The 13,504-nt window shown below is 43.9% G+C and overlaps 1 protein-coding gene across 1 annotated transcript; it reads right to left on the reverse strand.

Annotated features, from left to right (window-relative positions):
- Positions 1-4,146: 4,146 nt before the first annotated feature.
- On the reverse strand, positions 4,147-12,979 carry C5H5orf15 (chromosome 5 C5orf15 homolog). The gene is made up of 3 exons (XM_019740383.3): positions 12,795-12,979; positions 7,134-7,663; positions 4,147-5,626 (listed from the first exon to the last, which is right to left on the reverse strand). Exons 1-3 carry the CDS (start codon positions 12,931-12,933, stop codon positions 5,495-5,497), a joined length of 801 nt encoding a protein of 266 aa, XP_019595942.3. The 5' UTR covers positions 12,934-12,979; the 3' UTR covers positions 4,147-5,494.
- Positions 12,980-13,504: the final 525 nt, after the last annotated feature.

A 13,504-nucleotide genomic window follows, 5' to 3' on the forward strand; every position in this document is an offset into this window, starting at 1 on the left:
GAATACACCTAACCTACTGAACATCATAGGTTAGCCTCGCTCCCGTAAAGGTGCTCAGACACCTACAGGAGCCTACAGTGGGCAGAAACATCTTACACAGGAATACACTATAGAGTGTGGGTTGTTGTCGTGCAGGGTGGCATGCGGGGTCTCTGGTTCCGCTCCTCAGGATATGGTGAGGCCAAAAAGGAACACCCACGGAGCCATAGGTAGGGGAGTCATACCACTATAGTCTCGCTGGCGGCGGGGTTGGAGACACAGGAAGCAGGAGCGACACTGTCCGCAACCGCTGTCCATTTCTCTGACATCCAATCTCACTTACTAGCTGCAACCCACCGTGCTAACTGCAATCCGCTCTTGCTAGCTCAGCCACCATCTTCTTGCTAGCCCCCATTTTCTGCTAGCGTAGCCACGGCAGTTATATTAGTGGCTAATGGCTAACCAGTAACAGCTGATGGCCAATTAGTCACAGTTGATGACCATCTACTACCTGAGCCAGCATCTTTCCATGTGAGGCCGAGAGCCTAGAAACTGCTCTCTGGGGCTCTGTCCCCATAGTTGTTTACCCTTGTGATCGCGTACCTGACTGGGAGCTGTAGCTCGCTGCCACTAACCCAAGAGAAGATCAGTTTTCAAAACTCGAAGGGCAGTGACTACTCAGTTTGTATCACTTTCATGCCATCATAAAGTCAAAAAACACAAGTCAAAACATCTTAAGTTAGGGGCTATCTATATTGGGCTGGTGGGCACACAGAGAACAGTGAGTGAGTACCTGGTCCATCATATGTCCTCACTAAGTGTTAGCTGCTATTGTAATGAGTCTAAATTACCTTTACCACGAAGAAACAAAAGTGAAACCCAGTTTTGGGCGTATAACATTCATCACACCTCACTGTGATCACTCAATTCTTCTTCTTCTCTGCCTGACAGTGGGCACCATGGGGACAGAGCCAGTGTCTGTCCTGACCTACTGCCATCCCCAGCTCGCGGCACAAGGCCAGAGTGAAAAGAGCCCAGGTGTCTTGCTTTTAACGGATGCTGCAGTAATGGCAGAATGTGGACACCTGAGAGTGAGCCGCAGAGCCCAAGCCCCGCCTCCATTTTTGCTCCCCCAGTGTAGTAAGGTCCCTTAGCTCAGGTATGCTAAATAGCCTAAAAGTAGCTCCATCTGGGGTCCTGGGTCCCACTGCTGCTAGGCAAAGGTTCTTGGGAACGGCCCAGGGCATGATGGGAAGAACCCTTTGGCCTTGAGGATGGGAACAGGGAATGGGGTTGGGAGGCTCCAAGGAAACCCCATCTGTCACCTAGCAGGTCATACATGCCTGGATGATTCAGGATGAACCCAGCTGTGACAAGCTGCCGGCCTCAAGGGAGCCCTGGGGGAGCCCGGAAGGCAGTCCCAGGACTGGGGGTTGGTGGGGGGGGGTAGCTCCTTCAGGCTCTCACTCCTTGGTGAGCCCAAGGCTCAAGCAGGCTCTTCTGTGGTCAGTGACACATTGAAAACTCTTCTCCGTGCACAAAGTCCTTTCACAGACATAAATCCATTTTCGCTTGCTGACAAAACTGTGAGCTAATCAATTGCCCATTTTACAAGGAGGCTGGTACAAACATGAAGCTCAGACCCACGTCATCCGGCCTTGACCTCACCCCACACTCCTCCTTCCCCTCCATTTCTCCCCAGGTCTGTCTGCCTAGAATAACAGCTAGGTACAACATGGGCCAGGTAGCCTCAGCCCCAGCAAAGCCCAGCACATTCCACTTAGCCTTCAAGAACGCAGACCCTTCCTCACTCCCGAGGGAATCAGGAAATGTATTGGCCTCTCCCTGGAGGCTGCAAAGCAGTGTGGGGAGGACTCTGAGCCCAGAGGTCAAGCCCCGAGTGGGAATCCACCCCAGACCTGTCTGATTCCGGGGCTCCCCATTGTTCTAATGCACTGCCAGGTTCCTGCCTCCTTTGGAAGGGTCTTGGATGGGAATGCTGTCCACTCCGCATGCCAAGGGGTGGCCTGGGAGAGAAGCACAAGGGCCTATGAGAAGGGTGTGCAGGAAGTAAAGGGCTCCAGAACTTGGCATCTCTGGGTTTCCCAGCTGAGAAATGAGGCAGTTTAGGGGTTGTGAGAAAAAGCAGCATAGGGTTTCAGGGCAGACACAGTAGGGTGTTAGGCAGAGAAAGGCTCCCTAAGGAGCAGAGGCTTTTAAATCTGCAGCCTCATCCTAGTGGCGAAAGAGTCTGGGGCTCCTTAGGAGGGAGCTGGAAGACGGGTGGGCTTGGGGCTTATGAGGCAGCAGCTGCTACTTACTGGTCCAAAATCAGGCCCCCATGGGTCACTTGGTAGCCTAGACAACAGGTCACCACCACACGGGGCCACTGAGATGGGAGTCAGAAATGGCCCCAGCTCCATTTCCAGGATGTGCCCCAGCAACTTCCCTCCTTGTGTCAAGGTCAGTAAAAACCCAGGTGAATACAATCCCACTACAGACTGGACTCAAACCAGGGCACAGCCTCCTTTTCCATTCCCTTGGAAGACGTCCGGCCCTCAGAAGAATACTTTTATTAACCGCCTGAACTTCTGCTGGGAAGAATGGAACGTCTTACTGCAGAATCCAGAAGGGCACCACCAGACCAGGCTGAGAGAAGGCCAAAGGCAGTCAGCCAGCCAGAGGCAGAGGGAGAACTGAAACATTTGGCAGCTTCTGCCTGCAGTAACCTTCTCCACCCACTCTGCCTCCTGGGCAGCAGCTGCTCTGATGAGAACCTGGGATCTGGGGGAAGGGTGAGATCTCACACAATTAACGCGGGCTTGAGCTTCACGTGGACGTTCAGGTAAAGCTGACACACCACACCTTGGTTCTCCCCGACTGGACGCAGTTCTAGGCCCTGGGTGTTAGTAGAATTAGACTGTGTGCCAACCACATGAGTCCGTGCAGAGCCTGATCTGCCTTGGTTTTCTCCCTATCTAATTTCGCAAATATGCCACTGAACCGTTTCAAGGGGCCTAGTTGGTGCCAGGCAGTGCCTGAATCCAGGCAGTGCTGAATAAGGCGCTAGAGACGAGTCAGACCAGTCTCTGTTCTCCAGCTCACACTCTACGGGCATTAGAGAGAGGGCCACCCCCTGCACGCACACATTCCACAAGAGCTTGCACTCTCCCTCGTGAGTGCACGTCTAAAGTCAAAACCCCAGTCAAGACATGCGTGCCGACACAAATTCTAAATATGTTTCTGTCTGTCTCACAAGTTTCCACACATTCCATTTCAGTAAGAACAGAAACGGGAGCTAAAGGGTAACCTATTAGGCCACTAGGACCAACATTTGGTGCAGAGCTCCTGGTCTATCCAGAAAGTGGCACGAGGAGAAGGGTACAGACTCCACACGTGAGAAGAATACATCACTGCTTTAAGACTCAAATGTGGGTCTTACTTGTGCTATCTGGCCCCATTTACGCCTCCTTTGCCTCATGGGACCCGACAAACTGATTCCAGCATGGAAACGATCGTCACAATATTATTTCTGAACCAAAAATTGCAAACCATCTAAACATACAACAGGAAAATAGCTAAATAAATCAGGTAGATATTAAATGTTTCAAAGAATGATACGAAATGGGAAATGCTCATGATTTGTTAAGTAAAAAGCAAGATACAAAATTCTACATGAGATCAAATTCATTTAAAAATTATACACATAAATGTCCAAATTATATATTTATAGGCCAACAGCTGAGGTGCTCTGTGACTCTGGGCGCATTTTCAATCGAACTACGATCTGATCTCTAAAAGTCAGAGGCTCCGACTTCAGCACTGGGACTTGAGAAGCACAGACTGTGCCATCGGATGTCCCCAGGAACCCTGGATCCACTCAGGGGAATCCTCCAGGATGGGGGTGCCTTTGACAGGGAGACAAATCCTAGAAAGCACACACTGATTTAGCTGCTTTACTGCTTTTTGCAATCCTTCTTTGCTACACTTTACAACTTCACTACTTAGCTGTAAATTGGACAGAAATTCAGAGGAATTACAGTTCTACTGTTAACAGGAACAAAAGCAAGCTAGTCAGTTTAGCTTCCTCCAGACGTAGCATGAACGCTCTATCACCACCCAAATAAAGGACCCCATGCCATCATTAAATTGAAACACACTAATAAATCATGGGTTGATATCTTTGCCATTTATTTTTTAAAATCTTATTCAAAATATTAAATAATACAATTTCAGATATGAAAAAAATTACTGGAATAAAACAGCTCAGGTGTATTTCCATTGTGCTTCCCTTCCTTATTAGGACACTAAATTGTCCACCCGAGAGAAATGATGGACTGCCCTGCTTTTGCCATCTCTACCCAAAGCACACGCCCACTTGCTCACCTGGGCTTTGTTTAACATATATTAGGGGTTATTGTTTTTCAAAAAATTGAAGTGACACTTGTAAGTCAACCATGGTTCAAATCACATATTTACACATTGATCAATTCTTTGTGATAGACAGGCTAAAATGAAATACAGCAAATAATGTCCAGTTGCTGTTAAAAAAAAGGAAGAAAACAAATACAGGGGGAGAAAAAGTCAGCGTATACATATATTCTTTATGTATACAACTTCATTCAGGTATAATTTTAATTTGAAAGACCTGCATATAATAATACTTAAGTGATAACAGCCCCTAAAATTTATTCAAACTTACTATAAAATAATTAACAAAGTGAAAAAAATCTGATGTAATTTTAAACTCCGCCCCTTGCTTGAAAGCTTGGAGGAACCCGTGCTATAATCAATTGCTAATGAAAAGCAATTGTACATGTATTTAATATTTTACCACAACTTCCACCTCTAAATTTAACTCAGTAATTCAAACCAAAAAGTGATATCTTTTTAACATTTTGTCTATGTCCACTGCAAACTGCAGAGTCTCTATTGCCAGAATTTCTAGAAACATTTATTAATTGACCTAAAATTGTGTTCAGATTGAGTAATATCATTATCTTAAATTATGTTTAAATTATCCAAAACTATCCAAAGCAATTTTCCTGGAGAAAAAAATGTTCCTTATATGCAAACTATTATTACATACATCCTTAGAGACTACAGTTTGGGAGCACAAAGAAATGTGCCCTTAAAAAAAAAGTATTTGGATGGCAGAAAGAGAATCTGAGTCAGCAGTACCAGACATATTAGAATTTAGTTACAAGTTTGGGAACTTTTTGACGTAGCATTACTAATACTGCCAGAAATACAATAAAGAAATCTAAAACAATAAAAACTAACAGATAATGCTTAGCTCCACATTTTGGACACCTGATTGAATTCACCTCTAAAAATGTAGATAAAAAATTATATACTCCTTGTTTGTGACATTTGATTTCCAAAGCACCAAGGCAAACAAAGAGAGACCCACCTCTCATTTAATACCAAATGCCTATGGCAAACATCTGCACGGTATTGTATAAAAAGTCAAGCAAATCAAATTACATAATAAGCAAACTCAAATCACAGTGCTTTAAAAAATATAATCATTGGTAATCTTCAGTGAAGGCATTGCCTCATTAACATTCTGGTCTAGGCGATGATATTCCACTGTTTTGGAACAAAGACCATCACGCCATTTCCTGCTTTGAACCAGAAGGAAAATCTGGAATAAAACAAAATAAATTATATGTATATATATATACAAAAGAGAAAATGGAGATGTTAAAAAGTTCTATAACAAGTGAAATACCTCTCTCCTAGATTCCCAAATACAAAAAGTAAAATATCAACAACAAGAGAGTTATTTTGTGTTCTGTCATGCAAACAAGGCTAGACAGTGATTTTCGAATTTTAATGTACATAGAGTGTCCATTCAAGACTGACTCCTGGGTTCTATCTTCGGAGATGAGTTAGTAGATTGCAGTGGAGTCCAGGAACCTACCTGTTTTCACAAGTCGCTTAGGTGTTTGTAATAGAGCTGGCCCACCACTGAGCACTGGGACAGCATATCCCTGGCACTCAAAGTTTCAAACACCTACAAATATTTACACACATTGTGATAGACCACTAAACCGCAAATAACCAAAAGGATTTGTTTGTTTGCTTGTTTTCTAACTCAAAACCACAAATAAGGCATTTTGAAATTATCTGGTCCATTTTTGTCATTTCTCAGGTGAGAAAATCAACACCCGAAGGGGAACATGGCTGGCCAGGAATCACAAAGCGAATTACAATAAAGTCAAGAACCGAGATTTTTCTGACCAGTAAGTATTAAAAAGGTCATTGTGTATTCGATCTCCCTTTAATATCTGAAAAGCTTAACTATGCAGCTCTGGGACTAAGAGTGCCAAGATGAACCCTCACACTCAATTATCCCTTCAGTCCTATTTACACCCCCTTTGCCTCATGGAATCCAGCAAACCGATTCCAGTACCGAAATGTTCATCACAACATTATTTCTGAACCCAAAATTGGAAGCCAACTAAATGTTCAACTGGAAAATAGCTAAATAAATTATGTATTAATAACTGTTAAATCACATTTTTAAAGAATATTAATGATAGTGGAAAATGCTGATTCATCAGGTAAAAAGATACAAAACTCTGCATGAGATCAAATTCACTTAAAAAGATAACGTACACATATCTGTCCGAATTATATACATATTTATAGACCAGAAACACACCAAAATGTTAACAATGCTCAGTTTGGGGTGATAGCTTGTATTTTCTTTTCTATGCTTTTTTGTGTTTTCTGAAATCCCTAAAATAAATATGTAATACTTTTACAACCAGGAAAAACAGTTATTAAAATATCACTGCTTAATTAATTAAAAGTACTAAATTCACAATCTTTCTCCAAAAGTATTCCCACTGAAGTAGAAATGCTAAACTAAGATATAAAACCTTTTTTTAAGAAAAAAATCACTGGGTTTTGGTTTTGCTCATTAAAAAGTAATTTGATTCCTTTTCTTAAAAGTACATGCAGTAAATTGTTAATTCTGTAATTTGTTAAAATACACCAGATTTATAAACAGATCAGACATCTCAATATTTTACCATCCACTGACACTTGACAAAAGTAAACAACTGAGTCATCAAAAGTACTGATAAGAAATACGACTGAGATATTAAAAGGCAACTAGAGGGGCTGAAAAATCGCAAACCTACCTTCCTTTTGTTGTGATACGTAATGTAAACAACAGCAATGCAAAAAGCAAAAATAAGAAGATGAAAAAAGAAATGGCTGTCTTCCTCTTCTACACTTGAGGATGGGGTCTTAAAAGATCTCACTGACTGTTCAATTTCCATGTAGCCCCTTTTTTCTTCCAAGGCCTCGCTGGACTCATCGTCCCTGGGGTTGATGGTCCAGTCGTAGTCCGACTCTCCGTAATCGCCATTGTCCAGAGTGTCTTTGGCGGTGGACGGAGAACTGTTCAGGGTGAGAAGGTCCTCCTCCTCCATGCTGGCAGCGTCACTGTTGTCAGCTTCCTCTGGAGACTGGGTGGTGGTAGGTGAGGGATGAGGGGCCACAGAGGCCCCTCCACTTTTCTCTGTACTAGTTGTGGGAGGGAGAGTGGTGCTGGTTTGGGAAATGGAAGGTTTGGTTTGGTTTTCAGGTTTTAAAACAGCACTCAGATTTGAAGTAGAAACATCTGGCTGGAGTACAGTTTGGCTCTGTGAGTCAGACGGCGACTGAGCTAAAATAAGTGAATAAAGAACATCAAAGTGAAATCTCCGACTTTATCTCCACCAAGCTAGAAGCATATGTACCTAAATGTTTCACTGAGCATTTCTCTTTGCTAAATCCCTGTATCCTGCTCTTGAGGATTATTTAATGTGTCTCTATTAATAGCCAGCAACCAGTTACCTTTCTTCTTAGTCAATTATTCATCAGATAACAACTGCCTTGCCAGACAGTAACAACTTAACGCAGCAAAGACCTACTGCATTACAGAGCCAGCCACCGAGAGAAAAAAAGGAAACACAGAAAGAGGTTGACTTCCGGTCACAAAGGCAAAGTCCACACAGAGCTCTCACCCACCCCTTCTGTTTTCATTTCGCAAAGAGGTTGGACTTCAGTAAGCTTTGCCCAGCCAGACTCCACCCCATTCCCAGACAGAGAGGTGGCTGATCCGAGCTCAAATAGGTCACAAACTAGGTATGAAATTTGAACTTAAATATTTCCAACACACTACAACAAATTCTAGAGAAGCTAATGTAGACAGCATTTCTAAGTGACACTAGAACTGGAAAACCTCCTCTCCCAAACTTAAAAAAAAGAAAAGTATTCTTAGGGAGAAGAAAGGGAAAACTTCTAAAGGAAAAGAATTGGAAAGTGGAACTTCAAAAAACTAAGTATGAACTAGACTATTTTAAAGATTGGGGACGGCAATCTAAGTACGGAGATGACACAAAAATGTAAAGCTCTTATTTCCCTACTTTCCTACCCACTCAGCACAGTTTACTGAAGTAAACGTTAAATTACTTACAGAAGTCACTCTACATACCAAAAGTTCAGGGTAATACTTGTTGAAATTTAACAGTGTGTCTAATTTATAACTTAATGTAGTATTGAACAACTTCAAGAATATACATACTTTTTAAAAAACGTCCCATGAGATCTAAAAATACTCATAATATTTTAAAGTCTATCAAAGTAAAGGAAAATATTTTATAGGGGTAAGATTAAACCAAATCATCCCTGCGCTTTCCAACATGTGTGCATGTACACAAACGAACGCAGTAACAGACAACTGTTTGTTTATGTGAATACACTCTGGTGTGTGTATCAGAGTTGACATGTATTTTGTGTAGAAAAAATTTTAAAAGTCTCCATTGGACTGAATAGAATCTCTCAGAAAAAAGTAATTTAGTAAATTAGTAAAAAATGTATTAAATTAGTAAAATTCTCATAAAACATTTTCCACGGTTGGTTCCTTGAAATTTTTCACTGGAAGAAACAGGGACTACAACTGAGTACGTTCTTAAAAGGATTTTTACATTTATCACCTCAACTTAGTTATGATTCAGGCATTTACAAATTGCTATTTCTCTGATATACTTAATTTTTCCTGCCCAAGTGTGGGGAAACATGTTTTAAAATAAAAATTTTAAACTGGGAGCCAACAAACCAACCTTAAATTTTTTAAAAAACTGTTTTTCTGTGCTTGACTTTTAGCATAACCACGTATGCTAAAGGACACGGTCTGACGGGTGGGAATGCTCACAGTTTGTCGCCATCTCCCACCCTCTCCGTGTCCAGAAACCCTTCACTGCGCACTCTGGTCAGTCAGTCACGGCAAATCCCTTCTTCCCAGTCGTCCTTCACTGTCTCACTGTAACTGAAACTTGAATCTCCCTTAAGGACACACTTTCCCTGCAGCTCTTTTCATTAACAGTTCTTTTTTCTCCCACATCTTTATACCACTGAGTCTGGAGGAGAGGGAACTACCCTCCAGGAAAGGAGGTGAAGCCCCTCTCAGACCATTCTCCCATTCCCCTCCCTACGTGCCCCCAGCCTTGCTTCTCCTGTCATCAGCTATCACCCACTCACCTTTGTCCACCAACTCCTGGTCAAAGTCCCTAATTCTCAATGATTTTAGCTCCTGGATCCAGGTCACTCTATTCAAGGGCTCCCATCTTGATTTCAAAATCTTCGACCTTCCTCTTCTGGTGCGCCAGCCCTCCCCTTTACCCTAAACTCTCACTCCCATGGTCATTAGCCATCATCACAATTCTTCCAGAATCTCAATTTCCACGTGATCTCCTAGCCTTCTCATTCCTCCCCCACATTCTAACTCCATTAGCACCTAATTCTCTGATCCTACCGCCTTTTCAGTCCTCCATGGACACAACCCACCTCGCCCAATGCTCTCTCTTCCTTCTTCACCCAGATTCAACTGTGTGATCAGCTATTATCCTGCTCTTACATACACCTTCAATCCCCTTCCCCCTTGCTCCCTTTGTCCCACTTACTTGGCAAGGCAACGTCCGGAGTTAAATCAAACCCTCTGACTACTCCCCATCTGCACCAAGCAGCTGAGCATAGCCAGAAATAAATAAACAACCATGCCACTGTTTTTATTTCATTCCAAATTCAATGCCAAAAATTCAGGTGTACATGCAATGCTGTGGGCAATTATATAGTATTTCCCTAACCCATTCACCCTCCTGCTCCCTTAGGAGACCATTCATATTTTCCTCTGTCCTCAAACTTCCAACAGCTTCTCTGTTGTCCTCGTTTTCAACTAATGACATCACTTACTAAACTTCTCTGGGGAAAATGAAGTCATCAGAAAAGACTTTCATGAACTACCAGAACTCTAGACTCATAAATCCAAATGCCTACTTGACATCTCCTCTTAGATGTCTGACATTCCAATTAACATGTTTAAAATGAATTCTGACTGGTTCCAGGAAGATGGAGCAGACACACTATTCCCTATTCCTCCCACTAAACACAACTAAAGCCCAGCAAAAAATGTAAATGTCTAAATGTTAGTTTCTTCTTAGAGAATTAAATGACCAAAACAAGCACGCTTCTTAGGCACTTTAAGAACAGGCACGACTGGCGTCAGCTAGGGAAACCCTCATTACAGTTTACTAATGAGGAAAGGGCCTCCGGGAAATTGACCACAATTCTTCCCCAGACATAAATACACTTCTGGGAGGATGGTCCAGTTGCTCTGCCCTCAGTGCTGCTGGGAAAACCTAAGTAACCACAGCGCTTTAGTAGAGGAACGTATGGCTAGACAGCCCCTATTGACAAACAAGAGAACACTATTCCTTTCAGGCTATTTTTCACCTCAAAACTCAAAAATGATTTAGAGAGAAAAGCAGGATTGAGTTTTGGCCTGAAAGAAAAAAAGGACTACTAAACAAAATACTGCTTAATCATTATAAGTTCCTATTAGTGGATTTGCTCCCCCTAAATCTCAGGTCCTGGTTTACAGATTTCTTCATTTCTCAATGAAGCCTCAGTCTCTTGATCCACAATGTAACATTTCTAAGAAAAGAAATACTTAATCATTCAACATTGTTTGCAAACAGTCAAGATATAGAAACAATTTAAGCGCCCATCAATGGATGAATGAATAAGGAAGATGTGAGATACAAGTACATACATGGAATATTACTCGGCCATAAAAAACAACGGAATCTTGCCATTTGCGATAACACAAATGAACCCTGAGGGCATTATGCTATAAGTCAGACAAAAACAAATACCATATAATTTCACTTATATGTGGAATCTTTTTTTTAAAAAATCAAAACAAGGGCCAGCCCAGGGGCTCAGGCAGTTAGAGCTCCGTGCTCCTAACTCGGAAGGCTGTCGGTTTGATTCCCACGTGGGCCAGTGGGCTCTCAACCACAAGGTTGCCAGTTCGATTCCTCCAGTCCTGCAAGGGATGGTGGGCTGTGCCCCCTGCAACTAGCAATGGCAACTGGACCTGGAGCTGAGCTGCACCCTCCACAACTAAGATTGAAAGGACAACTTGACTTAGAAAAAACTCCTGGAAGTACACACTGTTCCCCAATAAAGTCCTGTTCCCCTTCCCAAATAAATAAATAAATAAACAAACAAACAAACAAAATAAAATACAAAATCAAAACAAGACAAACAAAAAAGGCCAAGCTCTAGATACAGAAAGTACATTGGTGGCTGGGGGCGGTGAGGGGGGGGTGGGGTCCTAAATGGAGTCAAAAGGTACATACTTCCAGTTATAAAACAAATAAGTTATGGGGATGTAATGTACAGCATGATGACGATAGTTAACGATATTGTATTGCATATTTGACAGTTGCTGAGAGAGTAAATCCTAAAAGTTCTCATTACAAGAGAAAAACTTTTTGTAGCTGTGTATGAGGACCTATGGTAACTAGACTTATAACGGTGATCAGTTTGCAGTGTATACCAACATCAAATCATTATGTCGTACACCTGAAATTAATATAATGTTATATATTAATTATACCTCAGTAAAAAATAATAATAAAAGCTTAAATTTAAAAATACTATGGGTCCATTAAAATGAAGCGGGGTTGTGCAGTTAACCCAGTACAGGGAAGGGGGGCCATGTTTACAAAGACTCTTCTTGCCCCAAGCCCTCTCCTCCTCCCAGGTCCCTCCGCAGCCCAGGGCCTCACTATGCTGGTCTTTACCACCAAGCACCAGAACCTCCCAGGCCTGAGACGCGCACCAGAACCGGAAGACAGCTCTTTGCCCTGCACGTTCGCTCTCCACAATATTCCATCAGCTCCGTCGGGTCTCTGCCCCTGCCCACCCTGGGCTTTACCACTGACCTCACCGTCCTGCCTTGGCCCTGTTAGACCCCTGGGTGCCCCTTCCCAAGCCTGACCCTCTCTAGACACCACACCTCCTAACCTCGGCCACCTCCTAACCTCGGCCATCCCCTCAGCACCTGTCTCCGCCGCCCCACCTTCTAGACGCTCCTCACAAACCCCTCCGCCTAATTCTGCAGGGGTCAGAGGACCTCGAACTCTGGAGCTCCTCGCCCGCCATTCCCTGTGGCGACCCACTCAGGACTCCAGACACCGCCACTCCTCCCTCCCCGCCCATTTACACTCCGCTCCCTGCTCCCTGGGTCCTGCATTCGACCTCACTTCTCGGGCCGCTTAGACACCCCCCTTCCTCAGACTCCGAACTTCAGACAGCCTACTCTCCCTCCTCGGGCCCGCGGGGACCCCTGCCCCATCTGGACATCGCCTTCTGCCCCGGACACAAGGAAGCGCCCTGTCGCTGGCCCTGCCTGTCTCCCGGCCCGCGCACCGGCCCTCCCCGACTTCCCGCGCGCGCGCCCGCTTTACCACTGGACATGGTGGCGGACACAAGCAGGAACGCCAGGACCAGCGGCCGCGCCAAACCCCCGGGGGCCTGGATGCCCAGCCTGGGCGGCAGCTTCGCTTGCACGACCCCACTCATCCTCCTCAGGGCGACAGCGGCCATAACGGACTCGGCCGGGAGTCTGCGCTGTTGCTAGGCTCTACGTCATGACGTCAGACACTGCGTAAGGCATCACGGCCCTAGATCCGTACGTCCCAGCGTGATGACGTCACAGCCTGCACCGGGGCTCTGGTAAAGGAAGGAAATAAGAGAGGAGAGTGGGAGATGCGGCGAAGGGGGGCCCCCAACTCGGCTGCGGGTTAAGGATGTATTGTGTAAGGTGTGAGGTGTGAAGAGCGAGCCCCTCCCTGCCTCCCACGAGATGGGATACCACACGGCTAATAAAAGTGACTTAAAACATTTTTAAAAGGAAGAACCAAGTGTATAACAGACTGATCCCCAAAGGCAAAGGAAACACAAATGTTAACGGTGGTCATATCGGGGTGGTGGAATTATAGGTAAATGTTTTATTTTTTCTTTCCCCATAATCATTTATTACTTCAACAAATATTTAGACCCTCTCCAAATTTCAGTATACAGCAGTGAACAAAACGAGCCCCTATCTTTATGGAGTTTATTTCCTTGTGAGGGAGACTGTAGTGTAAAATACACACTATATAAAAATGGAAAAGGT

This window comes from Rhinolophus sinicus, chromosome 5 (genome assembly GCF_057876585.1).
Source record: "Rhinolophus sinicus isolate RSI-liver-muscle chromosome 5, RSI-T2T, whole genome shotgun sequence".
Taxonomy (NCBI): domain Eukaryota; kingdom Metazoa; phylum Chordata; class Mammalia; order Chiroptera; family Rhinolophidae; genus Rhinolophus; species Rhinolophus sinicus.

Excerpts from the sequence above, each read along its gene's own strand:
- C5H5orf15 (XM_019740383.3), bottom strand. The coding sequence starts at position 12,933 with ATGGCCGCTGTCGCCCTGAGGAGGATGAGTGGGGTCGTGCAAGCGAAG. Across the intron at positions 7,664-12,794 it reads GTCCGCCACCATGTCCAGTG|CTCAGTCGCCGTCTGACTCA; the intron begins GTAAAGCGGGCG and ends CACTTATTTTAG. Across the intron at positions 5,627-7,133 it reads CGTATCACAACAAAAGGAAG|ATTTTCCTTCTGGTTCAAAG; the intron begins GTAGGTTTGCGA and ends GTTTTATTCCAG.